The sequence below is a fragment of the Temnothorax americanus genome, unplaced genomic scaffold, assembly GCF_048541705.1.
Source record: "Temnothorax americanus isolate GAGA-0224 unplaced genomic scaffold, ASM4854170v1 Scaffold1, whole genome shotgun sequence".
In the NCBI taxonomy this organism is placed as follows: domain Eukaryota; kingdom Metazoa; phylum Arthropoda; class Insecta; order Hymenoptera; family Formicidae; genus Temnothorax; species Temnothorax americanus.
The window spans coordinates 3,432,229-3,459,594 of NW_027509230.1; the positions used below are offsets into that span (position 1 = coordinate 3,432,229).

General features: G+C 48.3%; 2 protein-coding genes across 5 annotated transcripts in view; one reads left to right on the plus strand and one right to left on the minus strand.

Moving 5' to 3' along the window:
* Nucleotides 1–65: 65 nt before the first annotated feature.
* Nucleotides 66–6,238, minus strand: Arf51f (ADP-ribosylation factor 6). 3 transcript variants are annotated; one of them, XM_077402023.1, is made up of 5 exons: nucleotides 6,047–6,238; nucleotides 4,420–4,531; nucleotides 4,148–4,251; nucleotides 3,845–4,043; nucleotides 66–3,687 (listed from the first exon to the last, which is right to left on the minus strand). In XM_077402023.1, exons 2-5 carry the CDS (start codon nucleotides 4,499–4,501, stop codon nucleotides 3,545–3,547), a joined length of 528 nt encoding a protein of 175 aa, XP_077258149.1. In that variant the 5' UTR covers nucleotides 4,502–4,531; nucleotides 6,047–6,238; the 3' UTR covers nucleotides 66–3,544. The 3 variants fall into 3 exon arrangements, with proteins under 3 accessions (XP_077258149.1, XP_077258140.1, XP_077258157.1); XM_077402014.1 differs by lacking the exon at nucleotides 6,047–6,238 and adding an exon at nucleotides 4,920–5,106; XM_077402031.1 differs by lacking the exon at nucleotides 6,047–6,238 and adding an exon at nucleotides 4,623–4,643.
* Nucleotides 6,239–6,432: 194 nt separating this feature from the next.
* Nucleotides 6,433–27,366, plus strand: part of Sog (chordin short gastrulation) — a 39,491-nt gene continuing 18,557 nt past the window's right edge. The window contains exon 1 of one of the 2 annotated variants that reach the window (XM_077400143.1): nucleotides 6,433–7,518. In XM_077400143.1, the coding sequence (XP_077256269.1) occupies nucleotides 7,494–7,518 (25 nt within the window). In that variant the 5' untranslated portion in view covers nucleotides 6,433–7,493. Of the gene's footprint in view, nucleotides 7,519–16,258; nucleotides 18,018–27,366 lie in introns of those variants that run through there. The other variant, XM_077400134.1, reaches the window with a different exon arrangement.

The following is a 27,366-nucleotide window of genomic DNA, read 5'->3' on the forward strand; positions in this document are numbered from 1 at the left end:
GAAATTATTATTACAAGTTGCTGCGCGTTCATTGCATGGTACATATGTGTATATACCGCAGAATGCAGAATTTGAAGAAATTTTTATTATACAAAAATGATAGTAATATACAAGTACATACATACTTTCTAGCTTCGTCGATTTCCGATTTCGTAAAAATTGCTATTATATATTTATATATTGCATTTATTTTATATATTTATATTCCATATACACACCACACACATAAACCAAAAAGCTCCTGTTGCACCAGTATATATAAATGCTGCTAATGCTTGAAATTATTTTAATGCCCGAGATTCTTTGTGAACAATCCGCTCTTCCTATCCTGAAGAATACGGATTACTCGTTGATCTAATGAAGATTCCTAAAGTATTAGTTAAAATTTATTTTGAATAATTACATGTAAATAGCTTTATAATATAACATTCGAGGGCCATATAATTAAGAATGTAACATACTATAGACTATTCAAACAATAGGAATAAATAGCAAATATGTAAATTAACAGAACAGTATTGATTTTCTCCTTTATTGCGCTAACAATAAGTCTTCCTTTCTTCTAAGGCAGATATTTCGTTCATGGATGTATTTTATTCACGATCGTGGTGCATTAGGAATTCTCTGGCTGATAGTGTCGATCAATGTGTAAGCTGACAGCGTCGATTCACGTGTAATATTATTCCTTATTACTCCGCTTTAATGAGCCTTAAATTTTTTTTGTATGGCCCCTGATACGATGTCGCACTTATCAAATGTCGTTTATTTTCTAAATGGCAAATCACACCTGAATATTCTTCTAACCGAAAGAATAGGTATATATATATGTGTATGTATAAATAAAAGGGATGACACGTTATTGTATGCCTTTTCTTGAGTATCTTGAGTAAAAATCTCCAGCGCATCAATCTCTCAATAGCAATAACTTTTAGGGTTTCTATGTAACATTGATAATATCAAATTATCTAAAAATTGTATCAAATGACACAACTGTACTCTAAATATTTACGAATGTTTTATTCTGCAAGACAAGAGCAACGCAATATCGTAACAAAACTATTTGTTCAAATAATTTCTTCACCGAACTGAGTTTGGAAACTATGTATTTTAGAATCCAAGATTTGTAATCTTTCTCATTGGCCTTTTCATTATTTTATCTCTGAAACTTATCTTTAACTCTACAACACACTAATTTATTAAATTGCTATTGGACATAATTGGCCGTGTAGTAACAAAATTACAGTAATTACTGCTACAAACTAATCATAGGTTTTTCTTTAATGCTGTAAAATTCTCGCTACGTTCAGGCTTTGGATATTAGTGAAGCAAAATAGTTGATAATTTAAAATTATCTCTGACTTATTATACTTCAATGCTAAAAAGTGAAATAGTTTATTTATTTAATAAACAGATATATGTAAAAATATTTAAATTTATTTTCCTTCTGGAACTTATATTGTCTTTTTAGAGCGGCTTTTTTCCTTGCCAATATAACCCTTTTTTTATCAAAATTGCCGTGAAATAATATTTTCTATTAGTCCTCGAGAAACTTTTCGCGTATATGTAATTCGTTATTGTATTTTTTCTTTATATTATTTGTATTGGTATTTGTATTTTTTTCTTTATAGCATATTAGTATGGATATGTGGAACATATAAGACGCTCGACATAAACTGGAATATATCAAACATATTTATATACATAAAACTTCGTCAATTAACATCATAACATCACATTTAATGAGAAAATGGCTTCTGCTAAAGCTGCTGATAAAACGTAACACAATTACATAATATTTTTTAATATCATTAAAGAGAGAGAAAGAGAGAGAGTACACGATAATGATACCGATGCTTGAAACGGTGTTAAAAAATGTAAAGATTACGTTCATGAAGTTGTACAAATACGTGACCATAGAGTGCTAGGTAATATATCTAACGTTCTCTGGAAAACAGTTTAGCATTTCCAAAGCCTGATTATGATTTTTATACAGACGATGCGTTCAACATTCACACCATCTCTTAAGTGAGTTAAATGAGTACTTAATATTAATGGTACGGATGTTGGGAAAGTTGTACAAACTTACGTCTGGAAAGATCTCTTGTTATAATCCAATTGTGAAGATCATTCATATAACTAAAAATGTTTCTCTAATAGTCTAATTCGCTAATGTACCATGGAATGTAAACAAGGTGTCAATGCATCCATGAATTACAAAGATGTATCATCGCTATTATTTACTCGTAACTCAATTTGATTCGATAATCATACACAAACATTTTGAACACTTGTAAACTTCTACGAATCAATTATGAATCTCGAAGTATATTCTCTTACTAGTCTTACTCTATGGATTATGCTATGAGAAATGAAACGGAAACATTTATCTCATCCGTTTAAAATGTTGCTCTTAACGATCCGATCGTTGCGACCTAATACACTAATATGCTTTATTATCCAATACTCACTTAAATAGTAAAAAATATTGGCAGATTCAATGCTGTTACGTTCTTTGTGTAACATTGTTTCCTTTCCTCGCTTTTCTCTTTGTTTTTTTTTTGTTTTTGAGCTCACAATATCAGTAAACCGATAACTCCTTATTGCATTGCTTCCTATATACTCTGTGACTTGTGCGTAATCATAATAAGTCTGATGATTAGATATTATCGCATTTCGACCACCCGTGATCAAGATACACGGAAAAAGATGCTAATTAAGGGAGCTAATTAAAATACGCGCGTTGGAAGACATTATCCAAAAAAGAAAAAAAAATAAATTAAAAGCAATTTTTCGGCACAGAACTCTAAATAGCAAAAATGTTTACTAACGAAATAATCTCGCTGTACTATATAAAGCCTCAATGTAGGTATGGTAAATTTATTTACGTATTATACTCACGGGCTATATGTATATATGAATATTATATAGTACACATTAGAGATAGCCTTTTGACAACAAGATATCGCAAAGTTAAAAATCTAGCCGCGTTTCGTTAAAAACCTGAGGTACTTTTCGCTCGAGAAACGCAACTCCGCTCAAACGACAGTTACATAGATATTAGATACAATCCTGCAAAAGTAAGTTATACAGTATACCAATCCTTGTGAATCTGTAAACCTCGTGTAATATCATAACTATAGATTCTCGTAAATTTTTTCTTTTTCTTTTTAAAGTTGTACAACTTGTGTGTCTCATGAAACATTAAACCCGCTAGGGTAACTCTATTCAATAATTATTTCCATGAAATGGGATAAATAGCTAGCATAACAAAGGTCACGTCCCTTGGTACCTCGTTTACAATAAATTACTATTCATCTAGTATCAGTATTATTGGAACACACCATTAATAGTTATCTTTATATCGTTTGTTTTTTCCCCTTTTGCACCTGCGATAACTTTACTCGTAAAAAAGATGTCGTCAAATGTATCATTGTCAGTTGTTCGTTTTAACGGGAGCCTCCACATGATAAATTAAAAATAAAAAATACAAAGCAAACGTGTATTCTCCGTATATATAGCTAATTTGTGAAAAATAAATATTTGCTCATAATTTATGATTACTGGTCAACCACGTAAGGCCCTCGTAAAGCCCGTCTCCCGTTGTGGCACAAGATGGCTGAACGTACCAATTTCTATCTCGTATCCTAGTTAATCCCAGTTTCTCCTGTATTTCGTGCGGTTTCATAGCTAAAGGAAAACAAAAAAGTATTGACGAAAATGAGTATATCGTGCTAAGCCACGTAAAGATATCCGTAGCACATATATACGATGCGCCACAATACTTACTAAAACTACTAAAAAATATTAATTTACAACCAACGCAAAACCATAAATATCAACTTACCATCCGGAAGATCTTGTTTATTCGCGAATATTAAAATGATCGCATCCCGCATTTCCCTGTCATTTATGATTCGATGAAGTTCTTGGCGGGCTTCGTCGATCCTATCCCGATCCGCGCAGTCTACTACAAAAATAAGTCCTTGCGTTCCTGTATAGTAATGACGCCATAACGGACGTATTTTATCTTGACCACCTACATCCTGCACAAACAGAAACATTTCACACGATTAATATAACCCAAACGAGGTTAAGGTAATTCTTTAGGCGATCTTTACAGATTCTCGCGAAAGTGCTCGATACTCACCCACACGTTAAATTTAACATTCTTATAGGTAACTGTTTCTACATTGAATCCTACAGTTGGTATAGTTGTCACAGACTGTCCTAGTTTAAGTTTATACAATATTGCTGATATAATTTCATTAAGGAAACGAATACACAAAACAGTCAAATTGAAATAAATCTTGCATACGTTACGCAATGTATATCGTATGAAAAAATCAATTGAAACAGAACGAGTACAGATAATAAATTATACGTTTATGGAATTGAGATTGACAACGTGGCAAAGGATACTAGTTTTACCCGCCGCATCCAATCCCAACATTAGGATGCGCATTTCCTTGTTGCCAAAGATCTTCGACAACAATTTTCCCATTTTGCAGGCTGTGTTCTAGGCACCTGGCACCTGTAACAAAATGCACGGGTATAAACGATCTGTTAGAACCCGTGAATCTATCAAACTTATTCAACAACGTCACTGTGTCATTCTGTCTCACCGCGGACCTCCATGACGGTAGAGTATAAGAAATATATTTGAAAAAACGCGTTCAACAAAAGTCCGTCTCGGTATCAAGTATCGTGTCTCACGGACGCGCAAAACGGTAACCGACCGGTCTGTCGCGGCGAACACAGAAACGAGAAAAAAAAAAAAGAATAAATACGAGGCTCGTCGCAATCGCGTCAGGCTCGGGCGGAAATCGACGTGGAGGCCGCGAGGACTTTAAAAGCCCACAGCCCACGTTTAAATCCCACGCCTCGTCCGCGCTGTCACGTCCGATCGATCGACAGGTTACCTCGGCGTCTAACCTCCGCTACGAATTTCTCATCGCGGTTGAGCGGGCGCTGGGGACAACCTGCGGGCGGGACGCGGACACCTCGGTAACGCGGATAAACAGAGACGAGGCAGCCAGCGGCCAACACTTCCCCCTAACCTATCAGCGCGAGAACATCGTCGGCCGCCACCGTCGCCGCCGAACGGGGTGTAAACTTTCGGTGCAGCGCGCAACGTTCGCTGCACTTTCCGCCACCAAAATAGCGATTGTTGTATTTGCGCCCTTCGCATCCGCCGCTTTCTCCTACCGATTTATAGGATCGGGAACAGTAGAAACACAAATGCTTGATTTCGATAAACTCGCGCGGTTCTTTAGATAAAAAAAGTCCTATATATATTTTTTTTTTATATAAAAATCTTTCGACGACTCGTAGAATAATCGACCTCGTTCTTGTATACTTATTTTATTTAGTCCATATTTGAATTATTGAAAACCAGATCACGTCGCTTTATTTTCTACTTTTATAATCGCGCTTGGCATTTAAAATGAGACAGGCGTATGATCAGGCTGCGAGAGAGGGAGAAGAGGAGAGGGGAAAAAATGCAAGAATAAAGCGCGAACCAAAACGAGAGGAAACATATTTAAGATTTTATTTTGAACGCGGGAAGAGTGCGGTTGAAACATACCTATATAACGGAACGCGGATATACGTTCGACCCGCAAACCAAATAAGACGGTATGAGTCGAGGTGCAGAAAGTGCAGAACGAAAACGGACGAATCGCAACGTATTGCCGCGCCGCGCGAAACGGAAAGGCGTGTTCGTGTGTGGGCGACGAGAGACGGGGACGAACTTTTTATCGCGGGCCGCGCTAATTCGCCCGACACGTTTTCGGGACCGCGACGTCAGGTTCCGAAAGGGACAGATAGTCATAAAGAATGAAAAGAAAAAGAGAAAGAAAGAGGACTTGCTGCCGCGATGACCGTCCACGAGCTATCGATCGTTCGCGACGAAGGTGTCTCGTCTCTCGCGACGTTTCTTTTCCGACAATCGTACGCGAAGCGCGTACTTTCGTTCGAGCGGCGGCATGCGGTCACGAGGAGCGGTCAGAGGGGAAGGGGCAGAGAGGAGGGAGGGCGAACGACTCACCGAGAAACATCTGCAGAGAAGAGCGAGGATCTGACCGTTGACAGTATTGCACGGACACATCACAATCACGCTGCGCATTGCCGTGTTCTCCGCCGATCGGTTCTCTCCACGATTATATCGTTTCGTGCGCTCGTGAAAGCGTTATTTCACCGTCGCCGTGCATGGACGGCGGCGCATTGCCATTGCCGTGCCGTCGTCGTCACGTTCGGTCGTTCGGTCACGTTCCTCCCGTAAATCACGAGGCGCGCATACATCGCGGCGACAACAGCCGACAGCCGACAGCGCCGAGCGCAGCGCGCTCAGCGCTCGCGGCCGCCGCGCGCGACCGTTCGACGTTCGAGCGACACGTCGCGCCATCGCGCGTTGTCGCGCGAAACCAGAGAGAAGCCTGAGAGAGGCCATCCCGGTCCCGGAGGAAAAAGGCCGGGAGCCTGGATGGCTCGAGGCATCTCTCTCAGGCTTCTCTCTGGCGAAACTAATAGCCGCCGGTGAGATCCCGGTAGATATTGCAGATTGGTTCGCCTCCGCGCGCGGCACTTTCCGCACCAAGAGGGTAACAAGTTATATATACGGGACGTTCATGTTTCTAAATTCTAGCACGAGCGAGGAAATGCGATTAGGAAGGAAGATACATATTGACATTTATTTCTCATTATTCGTCATTGCTCGCGTGGTTTTCGAGGGTGATTGAGGATCTTGAACGCGTAAAATACACTATACTGTACGTGCGTCTATATTTGACGGTATGAACGGTATTCAAAGGGAAAAGGAAAATAAGACCGGACACGAAATATATAGAAAGCGCGACTAAAGCGAACGTCTGTCAACTTTTGTAAACTTTTTGCTCTATCTAGTCTATCTGAAAACAGAGAATAGATAATTCACTTGAAAGTAATATATAAAGTATCATTTATATATGTAGATAGCATATCCGGTGCCGTCGGAAATGCAAAGAGAGGAAGGGAGTGTATTGAGAATGTCTAATACATATTCAGGATTAAAAAGAAAGAAGTTAAGTAACGAGCGCGCGAAGTTTAGAAAGCGCGCGCACGCCTATATGTCTATTACATTTTTTCTTCGAGAATCTTAAGAAAGCAATGTGCGCTACATTGTCTCCTATATACGACTTGAAAACATATTTATGAGCTATTTCGATTCTCGCAAGTCTTAACGCGGAAAACCAGAAGCAAAGCGAAATTTCCTCGATGAAATTCACCGCGAAAAATGATTTTATACTTAACGATGTGAGAATTTTTTTTTATCTGATTATTTTGACAGACAATCAAAAGTAGTTAATTGTGAGAAAATTAAGCTTTCTCTCGGGGCTAACGGCGCATTTTTTTCGCGGACGCGTAAATTCTGCCGATTACATCGATTCTGTCATGTTCGTCGAGAAGATTTCAGGTACTTGGGAGGTACGAGTTCGTAATTCCTCGGCGAGCCACAAATGGATTTCATCGTCTACGAACGCCGTAAGTATACATGCAACATAATGTAAACCCGTAAACAATGACGCGAATTATTTTTCGCGAAGTCGTCAAACGACGGCGTTCAAAAGTTCGACTGACGCTCGCGGAGAATTTCTCCGCGGCGTGATACGGCGCGGCGTGGGCGCCGACACCTCGTTTTATCTGACGCGAAACGAGACGGCGGCTGGCGGCGGGGTGCGAGGCGAGGTAAAGGCGAGCGGAGAGCTGCGGCGACGACGGAACGAACGATGGTCAAGGGAGGAGGGACAAGAAGGGGGAGGACGAGATGGGGATGCTTCTCGCTCCTTGTTACTCCAGATTGGACGTGGTCCGATCTTTCGCGCGCCGCAGACTGCTCGCGCTATACATTATTCCCCGGAGACCGGAGCTGTGCGCTGCGTGCTATGCTATGTACCACCTCCGTGCGCGCGCGAAGTAGTCATGCGACGGCGCCAACATTCCCGTCGTTTAACGACGTGCGTGCGCGGTCGTAAAACGTTCGGATCGGCGGCGGCGGCGGCGGCGCTTAACGTGTCTTTACGAACACGTGGGTTTGTCCGCGCTACGTAAGAACGTGGGCGCTGCGCTGACTTAAATTAGACGTACGTCCGTGCGTGGCCACCTGAAGAGAGAAAACGCGCTACTTGCCGGCTATTTAATTGAATAGCGTGTGTGCGCGCGCGCGCGAACGCGCGTTACGGGCCGCACGCGGTTGGTAAATGCATTCAGGAATGTCGCATAATCAGCCATTAATTCACGCCGGATGGTCGTTGATGCAAATACGATAAGCCGCGGCCTCCTCTCGCGCGGCCGAGAAAAAGCCGGCACCTTTTCCCCGGTCTCGGTAAACACCACGCGCCGCGCCGCCGCGCCGTTTGATATTTAAATTTCACAGCGCGTTTTCCGATTAGAATTTATGATAATAGTATGGTAATCGTGGCGCCGCGACGGTCGCAATATCCGCGGCCGCGACATCGCGAATGGGGGATACAGTCTCACAGGCCAATCATATATATGAATACGACGGACTCGCTTGAATGAGAAATGTGGAAAAAAAAACGCGAGATACACGGTCGGAGAGGAAAGAGGAGAGACGCGGAGATATAGCCTGTTTGCCTGTCGATCGCGACGCGATTGCGAATTGCGACGGAAGAAATATGACCGTTTGATCCTAGAGATCAGGGTGTTTCCCGGTACGTCGAGGATACACCAGGTCGCGGAGTTACGTTCGTCGGTATGTACCCGAGAGACGCCGCTATGCTTCCTCTACGTAATTTACACGCGTGAGATACACACTCGGCTTAACTCCGCCGGAAAGAAAACGACAAAGGGAGAAAGAGAGAGAAGTCGTTGGAGCCATAATAACGACCGAATGCGTGGGACGCGAATAATACTTCCTCGTGCGCACACCTACGCGGCAATCCGCATGCCACGCGTATATAAACTCCTACGACAAATATAAGCACGTGCGCAGAAAAACGTGAACGGGAAGGGAAACCGCGTCATTTCGCGCGCTCGTCCAGATTCGCGAAGAAATCGAATAAGACGGAAAGGGGAGAACGATATGGTCTCTTTCGTTTTTCTTTTTCTTCCAAGATAAAGCGTCGCGCCGTGTCGACGGCTCGCCTCACAGCCTCACACGCCTCTATATACGCGCCGGGCGGCGACGGGAGAAAGACCCGAGAGGACGGAAAGGAGATGGGAAGATGAGATCGAGTCGGTTGGTCGTTCAACCAAGCCAGTTACTACACGCCGCGGTGTCGCGCGATCCGGTCAGTTTGGTAAGGAACGCCGAGCCCCCCGAGAAGTCGGCTCGTGGGAGAAGATGAACGCGACGAGCGAAAGAGGCCGCGAGGCACGGCAAAAGGAGACGAGAGAAAAAGAGAGAGAGAGAGAGAGAGAGAGAGAGAGAGAGAGAGAGAGAGAGAGAGAGAGAGAGAGAGAGAGAGAGAGAGAGAGAGAGAGAGAGATAAATAGATAAAGCGTTCATTAATATTCTAGGGCAAAAGCCCTTTGAGAAAACAGGGGGATATTAAGCGTGGAATACGCAGTATTTTGAGAGATGAGTCGACGGTATAAAAGCGGCAAGAGTGAAAAAATAATGACGTGAGTTATAAACCGAGGAAGGTAAAGATAACATGCGTGAGAGAGAGGGAGGGAAAGAGAAAGATAGAGAAAAGGGTAGAGGAAAGCGGTGGGGACAGGGGGGAATAAGAGAGCGAGTACCGACGAATACGTAGGACGGATAATGCCTCCTCGGCGCGTGTAATGTACACGGCCGGCGGCGGCCGTCGGCGCCGGCGCCTGCACACGGTCTCGTCGACGAGAGACTGTGTATTTATAGTGTAATATTATTATAGTCTGTTTACGCGACATGACACATATTCCTCACCGATAGCCGCCTAGTCGTGAGAAATGTATAGCGCCCGTTCGCTCTCACACACACACACACACACACACAAAGGACGACGCCAAATCTCCCCGATCTCTTTGAACGACTGTTCGTTACCGAAAACATGTTAATTAATAAAAAAAAAAAATAATAATGCGAAACCCTAGCATCGCACGAGGATTCCGCGAAAGAATTCGATGAAAAAGTAAACGTATATCCGTTGAAAGATTAAAGTTTTCCTAGGGATTCTGGTTTAAATTTTTCGTCGCGAGATAGTTTAAAAATGAGACCTTTCAATCTTTGCATCTTTCCGTTGATTGACAAAATCACGTCTCGCTTATTTTCAACTTTTGTAAATTGTAGTTTAGACGATTGAAGGTGAATTGTTGCGAGATATTTGAGTTAATTTTCGTCACAAGCGAAATTTTTGAATTCCGGATAATCTCACAAGAATTGTCCATGACGTAGTATATAGCGAAGAGACGAATGTGTGTGTGTGTGTGTGGAGCTGTTCGATCAAAAGCGAAAGAATGCGCCGAGCTATTATTCGAGCCGCATTCCGAGACTTTTGGTTCCGAACATTTATGAATGACACGTGAGATGGGGGAAGAAAGGAGACGTTTTGAGACGATGAACAATCAGACTTCGGCACGTTGGTTTCCGTTCGCCGAGAAAATTCACGATTTGTCACACAAAAGAGAAAAGTACATTCAGATCCGTTTTAAAATCCGTTATTAGGTAGAATGTATCTCTATATCTGTATAACTTATGTGACCGTCCCCGCAAGGATCCCGAGCAGATGTCCCGAGAAAGGCGCCACAAAGTCACCAGGTTGTCGCGCAGGGGGTAAGATCCCCTCGACCGCATTTCTAAAGGGGAGTTCCAAATGGAGTTACAAATCGTATTATGGATTTGCGGGTCTCGGCTCGGCGCGACGGTCAAGATTCGTCCTCGGTCATAGAGCCTTTCTAACGGAAAAAAACCTTCCGGCATCGTGGAACGCGTGACTTTGTATCCGGCGCCAGGATTACGCCGGAGGACCCGAGGGTTGAGGGCACATGGGTGTGAAACGCCGGCGCAACAGCGCGATAACTTCATTCGGCTCGGGGTTGCCGACGACGATCCCTTCCTTTGGTTTTCTCGTAGGTCGTAGATAGACATATTGTCTCGGAGATGAATGGTACCGCGGCGCGGCAGCTTGGCGCCGGAAAGAAGGACGCTCGTTCGTTCCGCAGGAACGCCGCGCCGCGCCGCGTCGCGCCGCGCCACGCCGGAGCGTCGGGCGTCCGGGGGACCGGTCGTGATTTCCAAGTACAAGGCTGTTTCCGCTGATCGCTTCAAACAAGATACTGGCACGCACTGGGCTTCACCTAAATATAGGCACGCAATACGTCTCTCCTTCGATTATTTATAACGCGAACGTTGTACGCGCGCGGATCTCGATCGGTGGCGGAAATCTTTTTAGGAAGGCGAACGGCGAACGATATTCCGCTTTTTCTCATCCGATTGGAACAAGCGCCGAGATTGACGCGAGGCGAAAAGACCACGCGGAATCGCGCGACGAGAGACCGCCTCTTTCTCCTTCTCTCTCTCTCTCTTTCTTGCTCTCTTGGAGCGTATAGGATGTGCTCCGATATATCGCTGTCTGAGGTCGAGGTGACCTTAGGTTTAATTTAAGGCGACGATACGATACGCGACGAGCGTCCGCTCGCGTTCAAAAAAACACGCGCTTCGTTATAGCGGCGTTAGTGGGTATTATCTCGCTGACCGATCGTTTACGGCGCTCCGTCTATTGCCCCATTAATCTTCGAACGTAAACGACAACGACCGTGTTGGCGACGTTCTTGAGTAAACGAGGTAAACGTAGTCGCGAGAGGACGAGGATACCGCGCTTTCACTTTCGTCATAATTAATTAACAGCGCAAAAGATACGCGTTATCGCTCGCTTGTTATAAACGTACTTATCCGCATGGCAGTTTAGATTTCGCGAAAGCGACACGCGCGTAACCCCGAAGAAGTCTCGAACTTGGCGCAATTGTGCGTTCAAGCAAACATTTCGTCACGTAATTCATGAAATTGCTGACCGAACTAATATATTTTTTTTTTCGACGCACCCCCGGTTTTCTCGCAGAGCACACGATAGAGGTAAAGTAAGTATCAGATGCGTAGCCCCCAGGAAATTTTACGTCGCGGCAAGATCGTTCTCTGCGCGTTATTGTTTATAAAAAATTATATAGCTCGACGCTGTGTATCGCCGTATCGTCTTTTCGTGTAAATAATACGCGCAGATCACGATGTTTATATAAAGTCGAGTTTAAAGTTAACGATGCCAACGAACGTTGATTGCGTCCGTTTCTCGCATATACGTGTGCACTTGTACACACGCGTATATACACATATACGACTTACAATTTTATCGCCTGCGAATGCTCTCGCGTCTGTATACACATTCGCGCATACGTATACGCGCATGCGAGCAATAAGCATAACGAGCATACGCACATAAATGTCAATATAATACACAAACGTGTATGAATAATAACTATATAAATATAATGATAAATATATAAACACAAGTTTATATACGTCGCATAAATAATTATATAAGTATACGGTTGTATTCAATAAATAAGTGAAATACAACCGATATATCAAATTAATCAACGTAAAGAAATGATTCTCTTGAAAGTAATAACGGATAACAGATACAGCTCGAAACCAATACGTATATCTCATACATACGTAATGTAATTTTACAATCGAATTAAGGAAAACGATCGTCGCTGGGGCGAATAACCGTATACGTAAAATTCACGCGAATAATATTATTATAGGCAACCAAGATTCAGTCCTAATCGTTTAACGGCGCGTTTTCCTTAATTCGATTACACAATTACATTACGCACGTATGACATACGTATTAGTTTCGAGCTGTATCTGTTATCCGTTATTACTTTCAAGAGAATCATTTCGAGAGCGCTTTCTCTCTCGTCGGCGTCGCATCTCGCGTACATTCCTCAGAATTATTGAATCCTAGAGTCAAGTGAGGTCGGCTGACATCGCTGACGAATAGTTTAACCGCAATCAGCGTGACGGTCAAGACGCGCGAATAATGCAGGGAACGAACGCCGAATAATTCGCTTGTCCCATTATTCGGCGCATTAGCGAGCGTTCCGGTTTACGGTTTCGATTTCTAAGGAACCGAATACCTCGGTCAGTTGTCCGGCGGTTAGCCTGTGCGACTAAATGCGCCAATGACAATACTAAACCATCCGCATTCCGAGTATTCCGACCGTGACTATGAGTTGTTACGGTCGAAACGAGTATTGTCCGAAAATCTTTGTCGTAAAAGTAGTTTGGCTTCATTCGTGTGTCGGGGTTTCTTTTTGTACAGCATACAGCATGCCCCGAGGGTGAGTATTATTGTTAAATACAACGGAATACATAAGAGTCGACGACGGCGTCGGCGACGGCGACGGCGACGGCGACGGCGCGCCGTCTTCGTCGTTGGCGGGCCGAACTCGATGAAGCGTTATACATCCGTTGCCTTGAATAAAACCACTTTTACTTTTTTCTCTTCATTTCTTTCCCTTCCCCCGCGCCCACCACCACCATCGTCTCCGCCGGACATCGCCTCGCGACTCGCGGCGCGGCGGACCGCATCGCCGGGAATCTATTAGATTTGTCATTCTCGATTATGAATAGTCGACGCGCGGGCCAGGCCACATCCTTTCAAGCCGATCCCTCTCACAAGCCTCTCCTTTCTCCCTTTCTTCCTTCTCTTTCCCGCCTGGCGTTCCTCGCGCGTTCCGATCTCCGCGCGCGCTCTTTTTCACGCACACGGGGCCGCGGCGCGGCAGAGCGCCGTACCTGTGTGCGCCGCCGTGTCGTGTGAAAACGCGCAAGATGCACCGTCAGAGTTCCATCGTAAAATCCTACAATAGAGACTGATGATCCTGCGAGACGGTCGCGATTTCTTCTTATTTCCGCCCCGTACCGGGGCTCCGTACAATGACGACTTAAATCGCCGGCGAAATTGGGAGTTGGGAGTCGCGCCTCCTCGATCCATCGCGCGTCGTCTTATTTTCTTCCTTCCTTCCCCTCCTCACCTTCCTTTTTTCCCCCCTTTTATTTCGCGATCGGAGATATGCCGAACGAAGGCGGAGAGGGTGGAGTTTTGTACGTCGGGTGGGATAAATGGACGGGCCTAACGGCGTGGGAGTGCCAACACCTCGGTCTCGTCATCCGATGCGCACCGGCGATAAAAGCGGCGCCGCGCCAACGTCGCGCGCGGGGTGGCAGGCGCGAAGATACCTTTTTTTTCCCTCTTCCCTCTTCTTTCCATCGGCCGAGACGCGTCGCACCGACGCCGGACGGGCACCGTTCGTAGAACTCTTCCGAGCGGATCTTTTCTTCAAAATAGGTTTAACGCGCGACATTCTATCCAATTAGTCGGCAAGAATAATAATTCGAGGGCGCGACGAATGGAAACGCGAAGACCATCCATAAGGTGGGAGCTAGGGAGGAAGGGGTGGGGCGTGGGGAGACGTCGGATCGAGCGCGCGGACCCTTCGCACAACCGTCAACAAAATCCGCCGTAAAATTTGTTTCGAGGCGGAAGATATTTTTCTTGGAAAACGAATACCGCGAACGAAACGTCGTCCACGACGAATGTGCATCCGGCTTAACGCCTTTGCCGCGGGACGAAGAATGCCGGCAGGTATCTCACGTGGAATCTGCGAAAAAGCGCCGTCTCCCCTCTCGCCTTCAAACGCGAGAGGAGGCGGCGGCGTTTGCCTCTCGGCCCCTCTCGGTCATTTTTCTTTTCTCGCACCTCGAGGTCCCGCGTACTCACGCTTGACGCGTTCGCCCTTCCCTCCTTTCGCACCTAATCCGCATTTTTCGAAATCGGCGAGCGGCGATCGTCGTATACCTACGCGGACGATCTTCCGTCCGTTATACTCAACGGGTCCGTCGCGACGCACTTTCGTCGCGAAAAGAGCGACGAATAAACAGGCGCGCGCGCGCGTGATCTTATTACGGATTTGCATCGCGAGGCGCGGTGAGCTTATTCAACGCCTACGTCATCTCGACGCGCCACGAATCGACGAATTTGATTAAGATTATCGCGCGTCGGCGTCCCGTTCATCTCCATTCGCAACACTCGAACCATTGATGCGTCGTTACCGATATTTATCGCCGCGTTCTTTCCGTTCTTCGAACGACCCGCTCTCGCCTCGCGTCCAGTCGCGCGTTTATACTCGGAATCTCTCGCGACTTTGTGATTCCGAAACGGAAATATCGCGAGCGAAGCGAGCGTTCCTCAAGCTTCTTTTTCCGAGACTTTTATAACGAAGGATCCTTTTCACCGTCCAAGTCTGACGAGAATGTCGTCGCGTGATCAAAATGATATTTTCCATTCCTCGTTTGTTTGGTCCCGACGTGCCAAGAATAGGGCGCGCGGTGTCCCACCGCGATATATAATTAAAGCGTTAAACATTCTCTCGGGGTATATATGTATACATAACGCTTTGCAAAGCGTCTTCCGTCGGGCGGATTTAACACGCTATTGCTGTACATATGAATTTAATTCCCTGGCGCTGCATAAAATTTTACGAGACCGCGGGTGTGCGTTTGCGCCGTTGGCGAAATTTAGATGCTCGCGCGGCCAAGATATTTCTCGTTGCGTAGCGCTCCGAAATAAGAGCGGAGGAAGAAACGAAGAGGATGGCTAACGTAACGACAATACGACGCTGATATATATCGGTGCCGTTATTATTACTTCCGCGCGAGCAGGAAATATTCTCCTTCTCGAAACTCCACGAGAGAGTAATCGTATACGAGGATGAGGAGTCTTTCGACAAGTTACAGATTCGCGGTCGCTCTCTCCTTCGTCTCGATGTCCGTTCTTGCCGAACGCGCGGATGACGAGACAGATAGCGGTGTCCGTCGCACGCACGCACGCACGCACGCATCTCCGCTTCATCGCCGCTCGGCTCGGAGATGCTGGCCCGGCCTGACTCGGCTCGGCTCGGCTCGAGCACGCACATACCTACGTAGTGGGGCCGATCGGCGCACCCACACGCGCGGCATTACCTCGCGCACCTCTCGGGCTGCCGGACGGCGATTCGTTATACCCGCTACACCCACCGGACGACACGAGTTCTCTCGATTAACCCTTGCTCGCGCGCGAGGCGCAGCCGGGGGCCCCAGGCCCAGTCAGCGGTCGGCGCCGCGCCGCACTCGGCGCGCTCTCGGCCGTCCCCCATAAAAGCGACGGAGCCGAGCGGCCTGCGGGCAGTCGTCGTTGCAGACCTACCGGAAGCGGTTATCTGGGAAAGCGCCGATCTCTCTCTCTCTCAGCTCACTTTTTATATCGCATGTCGTTTTCGGGTACGTTGACGAGATAACGGCGACGGTTATCGCGGCGATAATCTTTTTTTTTCCTCGCGAGAAGACGCGGTCACCTCGCTGAGATAGAGAGAAAGAGGGAGAGAGAAAGAGAGCGCGCGGTATAGCACGTGGCTGCGGACTATTATAAGAGAGGAGCGGGCGCGCGACGCCAGACAGAGCGACGCTAACGTTGGCAGAGGCGTCGGTGGCAGAGAGGGTCGCCCGTCGTCGTCCGCGCCGCGGGGGAGCGGGCAACCGTACGAAAGTGGTAAAGCGTTTTGTATCAGGCGTGACGCGCGCGCGCGCACTTGGTGGCTCTCGGCGACCGAAAACTCGGTCGTGGCTCGGCTCGCGACGCGCGAATCCCGCCGATCCCGCTTCCCGGTTCCTCGCGCGATCTCGCGATCTCGCGATCTCGCACGCGGAGGAGGACACGGCACCGGGGAGCACGGGCGCGCTCGCGCGGGAGGGCCACCCACCTCCTCCTCCTCCCACCAGGGAGGACTGGAGGAGTTGACCGGACGGCTCGCGGTCAGTCGGTCAGTCAGTCGGACGTTTGCTATCCGATACGCTTGGCGCGCGCGGCGCAACTCGTGGTCGGGAAATCAAATCGGTGCCGGCCGCACCGTGCGTCAGTCGTCAGTCGCAGACGCGATCAGACGCGAACCGGCGTAACACCGCGAGGTAGAAGAAGCGGCGAAAGAGAGCCACACGCGGGTGTCAAGAGAGGGCGGAGCGCGGGGGCGCGAAACGAGACGAAGAGGAGGAAGAGAGAGAAGAGCCGACGACACGACGACGAAGCAGCCGCCGCTCCGCTCACCCGTGTCTCTCCGTCTCTCTCTCTCTCGGGAGTCTCGGGGCACTCTCGTAGCGCGCGGCCGTGTACCTACCACCTTATAAAACGCGCGCCGCGCGCCGCAGTATCGCGCGCTCTCGTGGCCGGCCGGCGGCGGCGGTGCGGAGGGGCGCGCGAGGCGCGAGAGGAGCGCGAATCGAGAGATCGCTCGGAGTAGCGGCTCGGAGTTGCGTCGCGAGAGACCGAGAGGCTTTCTCGCCAGTTGTTCGCTTCGCTTCGCTTCGTTCCCTCCGCGCGCGAGAGAGAGCTCGTGCGTTTCCTATATGTGTGGTTGCGCGGTAACGCGGAACGTCCGCGCGTGAGGATCGCGTCTCGGACCTTCGGTATACCTATACGTACCACCTCGAACGCCGACACGCCGAACGGGAATAATAGAGGCGGCCGCGCGGCGCGTCGCGCGCTCGTCCGAGATACACAGCCTCTCCCTCCCTGTTTTTCTCGGCGGAAGCGCGAAGGGGTGCGGATTACGTGGCGCAGAAAAGTTTTGTGCAGTGAACGGTCGTTAATAGACCAGTGCCGCGGGGCTTCGACGACGAGGAAGGAGACCGAGAGAGGAGCGGGAGGGAAAGAGGAGGAAGACGCGCTATATATGCGTAAGGCACCGGTGCGAGTGCCAGGACCGTGCGCGAGAGAGTTAGCCGGCTGATAAACCGGCGGAAGGAGAAGAGGAAGAGAGAGAGAGAGAGAGAGAGGATTAGGGTGGCCGCCGCGAGAGACCGAGAGTCGCCGAGATGCATCTCCACGGTGGTCTGACGCTGCCGATCCTATTCGTCGTCGCTTCCTGCCCTTTGACGCTGCGCGCGCGAAAAGTCGCACCCTTGATCGAGGACGACTGGGCGAGGAGACCGCATCGGCCCGCCGGTAAGTATAACGATCCATAAATCTTGTTTACCTGTCGTGTCCAAACGACAACGCCAACGGTCCCTATCGACCGGCGCGATCTTCCGAACCCGAAGGGAGGGCACCACCGAGACGAACGTCAAACGGAAGCCCTCCCCTTCCTTCTTCCGGTCTCTCTCTCTCTCTCTCTCTCTCTCTCGCCGAGAGGTTTCTCTCGATCTCCGTTCCCCGTACGTACACGCCTGGTCGGTCGATTTTCGCCCGGTTGTCGCCTGGGAGCGGTCTCTTGTCCTTTAAAGGTTAGAGAGGCGTCTCGTACGTGTGGCGAACGCGCGGCTGTACGTTACGTGCCGCTCTCGGACTCTCCGCGTCTCCGCGACTCCGTTCCGAGAGCGCGACCGCGAGCGCGACGGTCTTACATAACGAGAAACGCGCGCGGGAAGAAAAAGAAAAATAAAGAAACGCGGAGGGAAAAAAAGGAACGAGAGACGGGGGGAAGCGGTGGCATCGGCGCGCCGCGCCGTGCCGGCGACCGAGTGCGCGTCCGTGACGTGCCCTCCCCCCCCCCGCTCCCCCCGTCGACCGATCATAATGCTTTCCTCGCGACTCGCAGGCCACCGCGCGAGATTACGCTTTCACCGTGCGAAACGTGTTCCTCTCCGTACCCGCGCCGCGGGATCGCTAAAAAACGTGACCTTCGTCCGCGCCTCCGTGCGTGCCGCGTGTCGGCGCCGTCGTGTTTTTGGCGAATTTGACGAGATTGACGTAAGATAACGATCGTTTCGACGGCGAAGGCTCTCGCCGCGTCGCGTCGCGCCGGTTCGTCTTTTATTTTTAAAAATTGGCAAATTGCCGCACGCGCGTCGTTATCGATATTGAATCTCCCGCTCTTGTTATCTTCGTGAGTTTTCGAAATGCAAAATGTGTCACACCTATTTGTTTGATATTTTACCGAGCTTGGAAAAGTAAACGGTAAAAGAACAGTTTTCTACCTGACAACGTAACGTTCAAATATCTTTGGGAATTGTTGCAGCGAGAGAGAGAGAGAGGGAGAGGGCACAAGCGGAGAGAAGAGGACGCGAGTAGCTCGTTTCTCTTCTTTATAAGGATCTAGCGATGTCCACCGGCTTGCTCGTGTGCCCTCTTTTTCCCTCCGCCCATTCCATTCTTCTTACACGCGGGTTTCGTTTACCCGTTCTAGTTTATTTCTGTCTTATTTAACTGTCCCGTGTCTCTCCTTTATCGGACGCCCCGTCGGTCGTCGATACCGTAAACGCCCGTCGCGTCTACCAGCGTGTTTACGCGGCGCGCGAGGAGGACGGAAGACCGAAGGTTCGCGTTACGTCGAGCCCGAACGAAACGTCGCCGTACGAGATTGCGACGATACGCGAGGCGTCGCTTTTCCGGCGACGACGTTTTGGAAACGGTAACGACCGAAATGTCGTCTGACGGCATATGCAATGCCGCGCGCGCGCGTTTGCCGAATAATCAAACGAGTTTCGCGAAAGTTTCGGTTTAAGGAAACTACCCGTTGATCCACGAATAATTTTGCGACGGTAAAAAATTTTTTTCTTCGTTTCGCATCGCCCGCTGGAGGGACTTCCGGGCGATTTAATTACCGCTGTGCCTAACGTTATGATATTAGGAGATATTAGGAGACGAGGGAGATTTTATAGCTGCTGTTCGACGGAAAATTGGATGTCCGGGTGATAACGGGGCCGGCCAATCGTGCGTTCGCAAACTCGCCTCGATCGATTTCTGCAATGCTGGCTGTCAGCTTAAGTCTGCTCGAGCTGTCGACCCTGATATTTTTCGTGAACCGTACTAACCATTTTCGGATCGTTCTTAATCGTATCCGCGTGTTGAAGGTAAATTCATTAGCCAGGCTATACTCCGATTTAATACGGAGTGTCCTAAGGAATCGGAGACCGTTCCGCAACAACGAGAAAATTCTTCAAGTTTTTCTTTTCCGCGAACGTCCATGACGTCCCCTAAACGTTCTTGAAAACTGTTTTTATAAAATGGCGAAAGAAATTCTTGTAACGTATGGCGTGGCACCTGCGTGAATCGAGAAATAGCTGTATATATGCGCTTTATATACGTGTCGTTTTTGTCGAAACCCGGAGAGAGGCCTATTTTTCTTTTTTCCTTCTCAGATTTCCACCCTCTTCCTATATATACGGATCTCCTTTCCTCCGCTTCGAAACTTCTCACGGAACACCTGTTAGGCGTTACCACCGATGCTAATCTCAATTAGTATTTATCGCCGAGGTGGCGACAGGGAACGATCGCGCGTTTCTACAATAATATCGTCGAACTCGACGTTTGTCGTCTGTCTTTTACCGTCGCGTCTCTGAGGCGCGACGCGTTTCCGTGAAATTGTCTCCTTGCCTCTCGATAATGTAACTTCGGTTTAACAACGCACACGATAATCGTATACGCGCGACACCACCGACACGAGAGAGGGAAACGGACGAGACGAGCCGGACAGATTTCGTCCGATGAAATCTTTAATCGCCGGGGCATCGATTTCCGGCGTTTATAATTCATCTCGAGTTCGAGTTTCGAGTTCCCGGAAAGAGAGAATGTTTTTGCATTATTTTACTTCCTCGACCGGAGAATCCTCGCGCTACACCGCGCCGCGTAAATCAGTTGACAGCACTTTTCAAACGTCATCGCTTTGAGAACCGGTCTGTCCGTGTGTATAAACATTAATTTTAATGCGAGAGGTTTCGGGCCGAAATCTGTCGAGGGAGAGCGAGAGAGAGAGAGAGAGAGAGAGAGAGAGAGAGAGAGAGAGAGACGAGCGTTTGGCTGAGGAGTCACTATGCGTCTCATTGTTGCTCCCCACATTCTCGGATTCGACCAATTTCTATCCAATTTCGTACGATGGCAGATTACCTCGGAAACGCGTGTTTAAAAACTACTGAAAGTTTTACATAAATGGGCTTTATTCACGTGGCGGCGGCGCGATCGAAACCCTTTCCTCGCCGGTCGCCCTCGCGGAGAGGAGCGCGTCGCTCGATCCTCCGTACAAGATTCGCGGCTAATTGGCTGCAGCCACGAAGACAACGCCGCCGTTGTGCGTCAAAGAAGTTTAGTAAGCCAATGCGCCATTTTTTCTTTTAAGTAGGTAAACGACGGCGTTGCACATCGCGCTCCGTAACGCGCGCGACGCGACTCCGGGATGTCATAATTCCCGCGTGTACAGATTGCTTCATTTAACTTCCGGATGCGTTCGATTATCGCGTTGCGTTGTCTATAATAGAAACGAGAGGGAAGGAGCTGACACACACACACACATAGAGAGAAAAAGGAAAGAAGAGAGTGAGAACTATTCAATTGGGATTAAAGATATTTTATTTTTTTCCTTCTTCCCCCCTCTCTCTCTCTTTCTTTTCACGTTAATACCGATTATTATCTTTGATGTTATTCTTGAATTAATCGTATGTTATATTAATTAGTTACATTAAATTGAAGTTAAAGTAACGGAGGAAAATTGCGTATACAATGGTACGAGCCTTGAAGGAAATGATTTCCAGAAGGAAATTATTTTCGATTAGACATTCACGTGTTAATTAGAAGCTGACAATGTATAATCGCTAATGTGAATCAAGTCGAAGATGTTAAACGAGAGAAGAGGCGAACCACAGTGCGCGGTGCTCTGGTCCTTCGGTCTAGCTTCGATCGGTCAGATCGGCCGTATAGTCACGCGATTTGTCGCCGCACTCGTGCTCGTGTGCGATGTGCACAGGGATTTCTCTAAAATCGTGGCAGAGTCCGTTCGTGTCTCTCCCGCTTCTTTGAGAAAGGCTGCACCGCACCGAAGAGACGATCGTATATATTTAGACGAGCTGCAGACACAAAACGACTTACCACCACCTCCGCGACGCGGAGCGGACGGCTTCTTCGCTTCTCGTCTTCTTCGTTCTCCCCGAGCTCGTTCCTTTTACTCTCTCTCTCTCTCTCTCTCTCTCTCTCTCTCTCTCTCTCTCTCTCTCCCCCCTCTCTCCTCCCTCTCTCATTGTCGCGCGGACGCACTTGTACGAGATCTTGTACGGCTAAGTCTCTACAAAGTAAATACCGAGTATATACCGGTTCGAAAATATATCGCGTTTCTTTCGCAGCGGGGCGATTTAGGGCGATCGCCGATCAAGATATCGCCTTCTACGTTCGATCGATACACTCGATTCGCGCGTGAGCCCGTTAGAGCCGAGACCGGACAAGGCACGGCAGGATGCACAAAATACTATCGCCATTATCCTCAGACGACGTGGGTGCGGTTCGCGTTTTATACGTTTCCTTGTAGCGGACAGCCTTGCCTTACCGCGTAACCTTGCTCAACAATCGGAGGTGGACGATAGTTGGAAAGTAATTCAAAGCTTTCGTGAATTCGTCACGAGCGAGGCAGCTAAAATGAAACGCGCGCTCTGTGCGCTACGTGACGCGCTCCGTGTCCTTTCCCTTGCTACGGGGGGGGGGAAGGTAAGCCGGGGGAAAATTAATCGGTTAGCCGAGGGGACAAAGATATCTCTAGCGACTATATAGACGCGACGCATTAACGAGAGCGGACCCCGAAGAACTTCAAAGTAGAACTCGCCTTCGTCTACGAGCGCAAGTATGACATAGCGCTCCGGCATCTTTTTGTCTCCGTATGCTCGCTAGGTCGACACACGCGTAAGAGAGGATATAAGGAGCGATCGTGAGGGCGCGGGCGGGAGGGAAACGGAGGAAACAAGAAAAAGGGAGGAGAGACCTTTCGCTCGGTGGACTTGATGAATCTAAAATTACGAAGGCGTTTATTTGTCGGTTTGCTCTTTTACGCCGCGTGCACCGCACCCAAGGTCACCGTCAGACGCAACGAAACAAGATTCCTCGTTACGTACGTGCGGCATACGGTCGACGTACGTGTACGAATATGAGTTTATAACGCGTATGCGCCGTCCCGCGTGCGCGCGTACGGCACCGCATTAAGGCGCTTTTTTTTCATCTCTTTACCCCGCGTCTTCTTTCACCGCGAACTACCACCGGCGTCGCGGGTATACGCCAACCTTTCGTAAAAAGGTGTATATTATTTTTCGATCCCTTTTAGACACGGTCGTGCGCATGTACGAATGTGAAATTTATTTCAACAGCTCTACCTTAATACGCATATAAAATTAATAATGGGATAAAAACATCTCATCCGCGTCGCGTACGTCTCGTAGGCGGATTTAGCGAATGAACGAAAAGCATGGTCGGTTATACTTGATGTTGCGCGGGGGAGTTGTCAACTCGGCCCGAGAGTCAAGGTTTCACTTTCTTCCGCATCGCACCGAGATCCGACCCACCCACGTCTGGTTTTGGCGAATGGCGAATCCGCGCGGATATTTCTCATCTGAGTCTGGTTCGATATTATAATCGCGAAAATGCAATTATAATAATTGGCAACGTATCTCTCTCAAAATTCAACCGGACATAGCCTATACGGTGTGCGCGCGTGCACCGTTAAATATTGGAGGAAAATTCGAGTAACAATACCTTTTGAGTTAAATAATATTTTGTCATTTAGAACTACCATGTGTGTCGAAATTTATTATTTCAACGTAAAACAGTATTATTTGAACTCCATTGGTTTAGTTAAATTAACACATTGAGTAGGGCCAGTAGCGACCTGTATATAAGAATGGTTAAAAAGGATTCAAATTGAGTATAATTTTATATGAATTTAACAGCATGTGTATGTGCGTAGCATAATCGTATCGAATTCCGAGATCGTATTTACGGAATCTAATTGGGTCAAATTTGTCAACGAATTTTTACTCCTTTTCACGAGTTCCCAATTTTGTCGCTGCGACGCACGAAAAGTATATAACCGCTGGTCGGTACCGTTAACGTCGCCTTACATTCCCACTTGCGCCGTTACTTACAGCTACTTACTTAAAATTACTAACTAAGTCGAAGATTGGCGAGCGTCGGCGTCCGCCCGTCGATATCGGCTCGTATCGTTCGTATCGCGCGTATCGCGTTCATATCGCGTCCGTATCGTCTCGCTCGTGTGAATCCGAGAGTTAATTTTATTAATGGAGACATGCGCGCGCGCGCGCTGTCGTTAAGCGGTCTGCTCGTTTTTTTCCACTTTTTTTTTTTTTAACATCTTCTCTTTCGTGCGCGGGACGCGTGCGACTCGTCCTGACTTTTCGAGCCGTCGGCGTCGTCTCGATTTGTCCCTCGCGCTTCTACTCGCGCGAGATAAGATGCGTCATATCGCGACATCGCGCCGCGTTGCTCAACGTTTCGCCGCGCCGCGCGCCGGCCCGCTGAAATAATATTGCGCGTTACGTTTCTCTTTCTCGCGGATGAGTTTAGTCTGGACGACTGTTCGAGAACGTTACTCCGGCGCCGCTCTATATATATAGTAAACCTCGTCTCCGGACCGATCGTTTAAATCATATATCGGAACATTTTCGCGTCACCGATCCTCGTCACCGGAGATTTCGTCGCGCGGGAATGGAAAAATTTCGTCTCCTTCATTACTTTTTTTCATCGATAACGCGTAACGCGTCCCCCACTTTCGCAAGGATCACGATATACGTGTGACGGATCTCGAACGATTAATTAAGTCGCGAGTCATTGGGGCGCGGAGTGATTTCGCGGAACGGCACGAACAAACCGGCATAATCACCGCGAAATCTTCTAATTTACGTCATTACCGCGGCAGTGCCGCGCAATTACTGTTGACGACGCGTCGTCAAAATCTGTCGGGTGCCCCGGCGAGCGAACGGCAGTTCGCGATTGGTCGCTCGTTATCTATCATCTGCCGCGGGAGTGTTGGAATCATCATCGCGTAAATAGGCTTCCTCGGAAATTTACTTTAAGCAGACGAGAAGCTCGCCGAGGTTCTCGAACTTGGTTAAATAGAGGGTCGGGCTCGCCGCGTCGCGTCGCGCCGGCAAGTGCACGCGCGGACGACGACAAACATCATAGCTTCTCGGTCGAGGTGCCAAATGCATCGTCGTCGGTGCGCGCGCGCGCGCGTCGATTACGACGCCGATTATTATCTCAAACTATTATTATCCTATATGTATTAATAACGGAAAAAAATGCGTACCGGTTTCGAGATACATATAGATTCTAGCTGAAACAACGAACGATCCCGGCAGTTTGTGCTAAATACTTTAACGTCCATTAGCTTAATATTTAAGTTTCATGCGCACATCGAAGATTTTTCTACTAAAAAGTCCGCGCGATATCCGTCTCTCTTTCTCTCCGCACTGACGCACCGCACAAAGAGCAGCGATTTGGATTGGCATCCTTGAGCGGAACCGGCAAAGACCTTTTCCTTATTCTCAGTGGCGATCGATCGTCGCTCCGATAAACCGAACTGACTCGCTCGGAACGAAGCCGTCGATGTATTATTTATCGTTCGTACTTACTTGCGGCGCATTCTCGCATCGTCAAGCCGGGAGCAGGAGGAAAAGCATAGGTATACGTCATCGGCCGCGACGCGATCATCCATTTCTCATTATTTCACAGCTGTGGCGACGATCCGTAATGGGCACGGCGTATTTCCCACTGCATACGTGTATTTGCGTGTAACTGCGCGAATTATTACGCCTGCAATGGGAAAGACCGATATCTCTCCGTGAGACGGTATATACTCGGAACGTTTATATATGTGCACTAATTATTTTCTTTGGGAATTTTTCGCCTTTGACGGATATATTTCCGTCAATTATCACGCGTCGACGATCGATCCCGTCTCGCTCGCCGCGGTCGCTGAATCAGCAGCCGGTTTTCTTGGCTCGCGAGTAAATCGACACGTGCCAGCCGTGAAATTTGGAGTAATACGAATGAGCCACTTGCCGACGTAACAGCAGTTTATTCGTCACACGGTTCTGATTTAAGCCAAGCTTGAGGCTCTGGCATAATCCCAATGCAGTTAACTCAATTACTCTTTCTCGCGCGCGCGCGCGAGAGAACGAGAAAGAGAAAGAGCGCGGGAGAGGAATAGAAAGAGGAGCGAAAGTTTCATTCTGCCGAGAAGAGTTTGAAGTTAACCGCGTCTTCTTGTTCTTTCGTTCGTTACGAAGAATTATCGTTACTCGTTTCAATTCTCGAAAACGCGCTTCTTATCCCAGATTTTTCTATATCTACGATACGATTACGTCGGATTACGTCGCTTTCTTGACCGACTTGAAAAAAAGAAGGAAAAAAGGAACACTGTTTAACCGATTGACTAAACGTCACGCGCGGGAGGAAAAACGACGTTTGCCTCCAATGTATGTAGGTCTTACCTGATATTTCGTCTGACGGGGTCGGCGTATTTACATATCGCGCGCGTACTCCACGCGCGTACGCGTACTCCGCGTCGCGCCGGCAGATATGCCGCCGCCGCCGCCGTCGTTTATCAGCACGGCCGTCGCACGACCGACGGAGGGATTGGCCGAAAGGCTTGGCGAACATGAATGCATCGCATTACGCGTGCACTGACTTTAAGCCGCGGGCGCAAGGTCGGCATTTCTGAGCCGCGCGTGACATCACGTAGGTATATACGGGCGACATGTACCTGTACCTGTACCTATACACGCGGAGATGAACGCGCCTGTCGAACGGTTTATACACACGGAATGTTTTACATACGCGCAAATATGTGTATCGAATAGCGTCACCGGCAGAATTGAATTAGAGAGAGAGAGAGAGAGAGAGATGGAGAAATAATAGAGAGGAGTATTTCCATTTTCCTGTTACATAAATTGTATGAAATGACATACCCGCGTTTCTCTCCGTATCTTTATGAGATACGTAAGCGAGAGGAGGAGGAGGAGGGACAACGCGTGAGTGAGATCGCGGTGGAAAGAACGCATCGAGAAACAGGCTGCTCCAGAACCGATTCGCGAGACGACACGCGCGAAGATATTTAGAAGCAAATAGCGACCTCTTTCCGAACGTCCGCCCGGCCGATCGGGCGAGATGCGCGACGTGGTGAGATGAAATACAATAACGCAAAAAAATCGGGTCGAAGCAAGGGTAGAGGGTGGGGGGAGGGAAATAAAATGTACGGCTTGTGAGTGATGTGTCCGCGCGCTCGTGTCGCCCACGTAAATCTGCGCGCCGACAGGTATCGGGTGCGCGGCGGTTCACGCATACATAAACAATCGGGACGACACGGGGCACCGCGCGTCGCCTACGCGTCCCGTGCCCGTCCGCTTTTAGCGGAGACGAGACGTTATAGAGCGTCGTCGTGAGTCGGCGCGGCGCGGCGCGGCGCGGCGACGCGAAGGCGGTGGTCGCTCGAGAAAGTGGCGCTCGTCCGGAGCCGGTACCTTACGGAGGTAAGGGCCTCCGCGTCTCTCGGTCTAGACGAAGACGCTTCACGGTCACACACGCG

Coding starts and splice junctions, on each gene's coding strand:
- Arf51f (XM_077402023.1), bottom strand. CDS start 4,501: ATGGGAAAATTGTTGTCGAAGATCTTTGGCAACAAGGAAATGCGCATC. Junction 4,044..4,147: donor ATGTTAAATTTAACGTGTGG/GTGAGTATCGAG, acceptor CTGTTTGTGCAG/GATGTAGGTGGTCAAGATAA. Junction 3,688..3,844: donor TAAACAAGATCTTCCGGATG/GTAAGTTGATAT, acceptor GTTTTCCTTTAG/CTATGAAACCGCACGAAATA.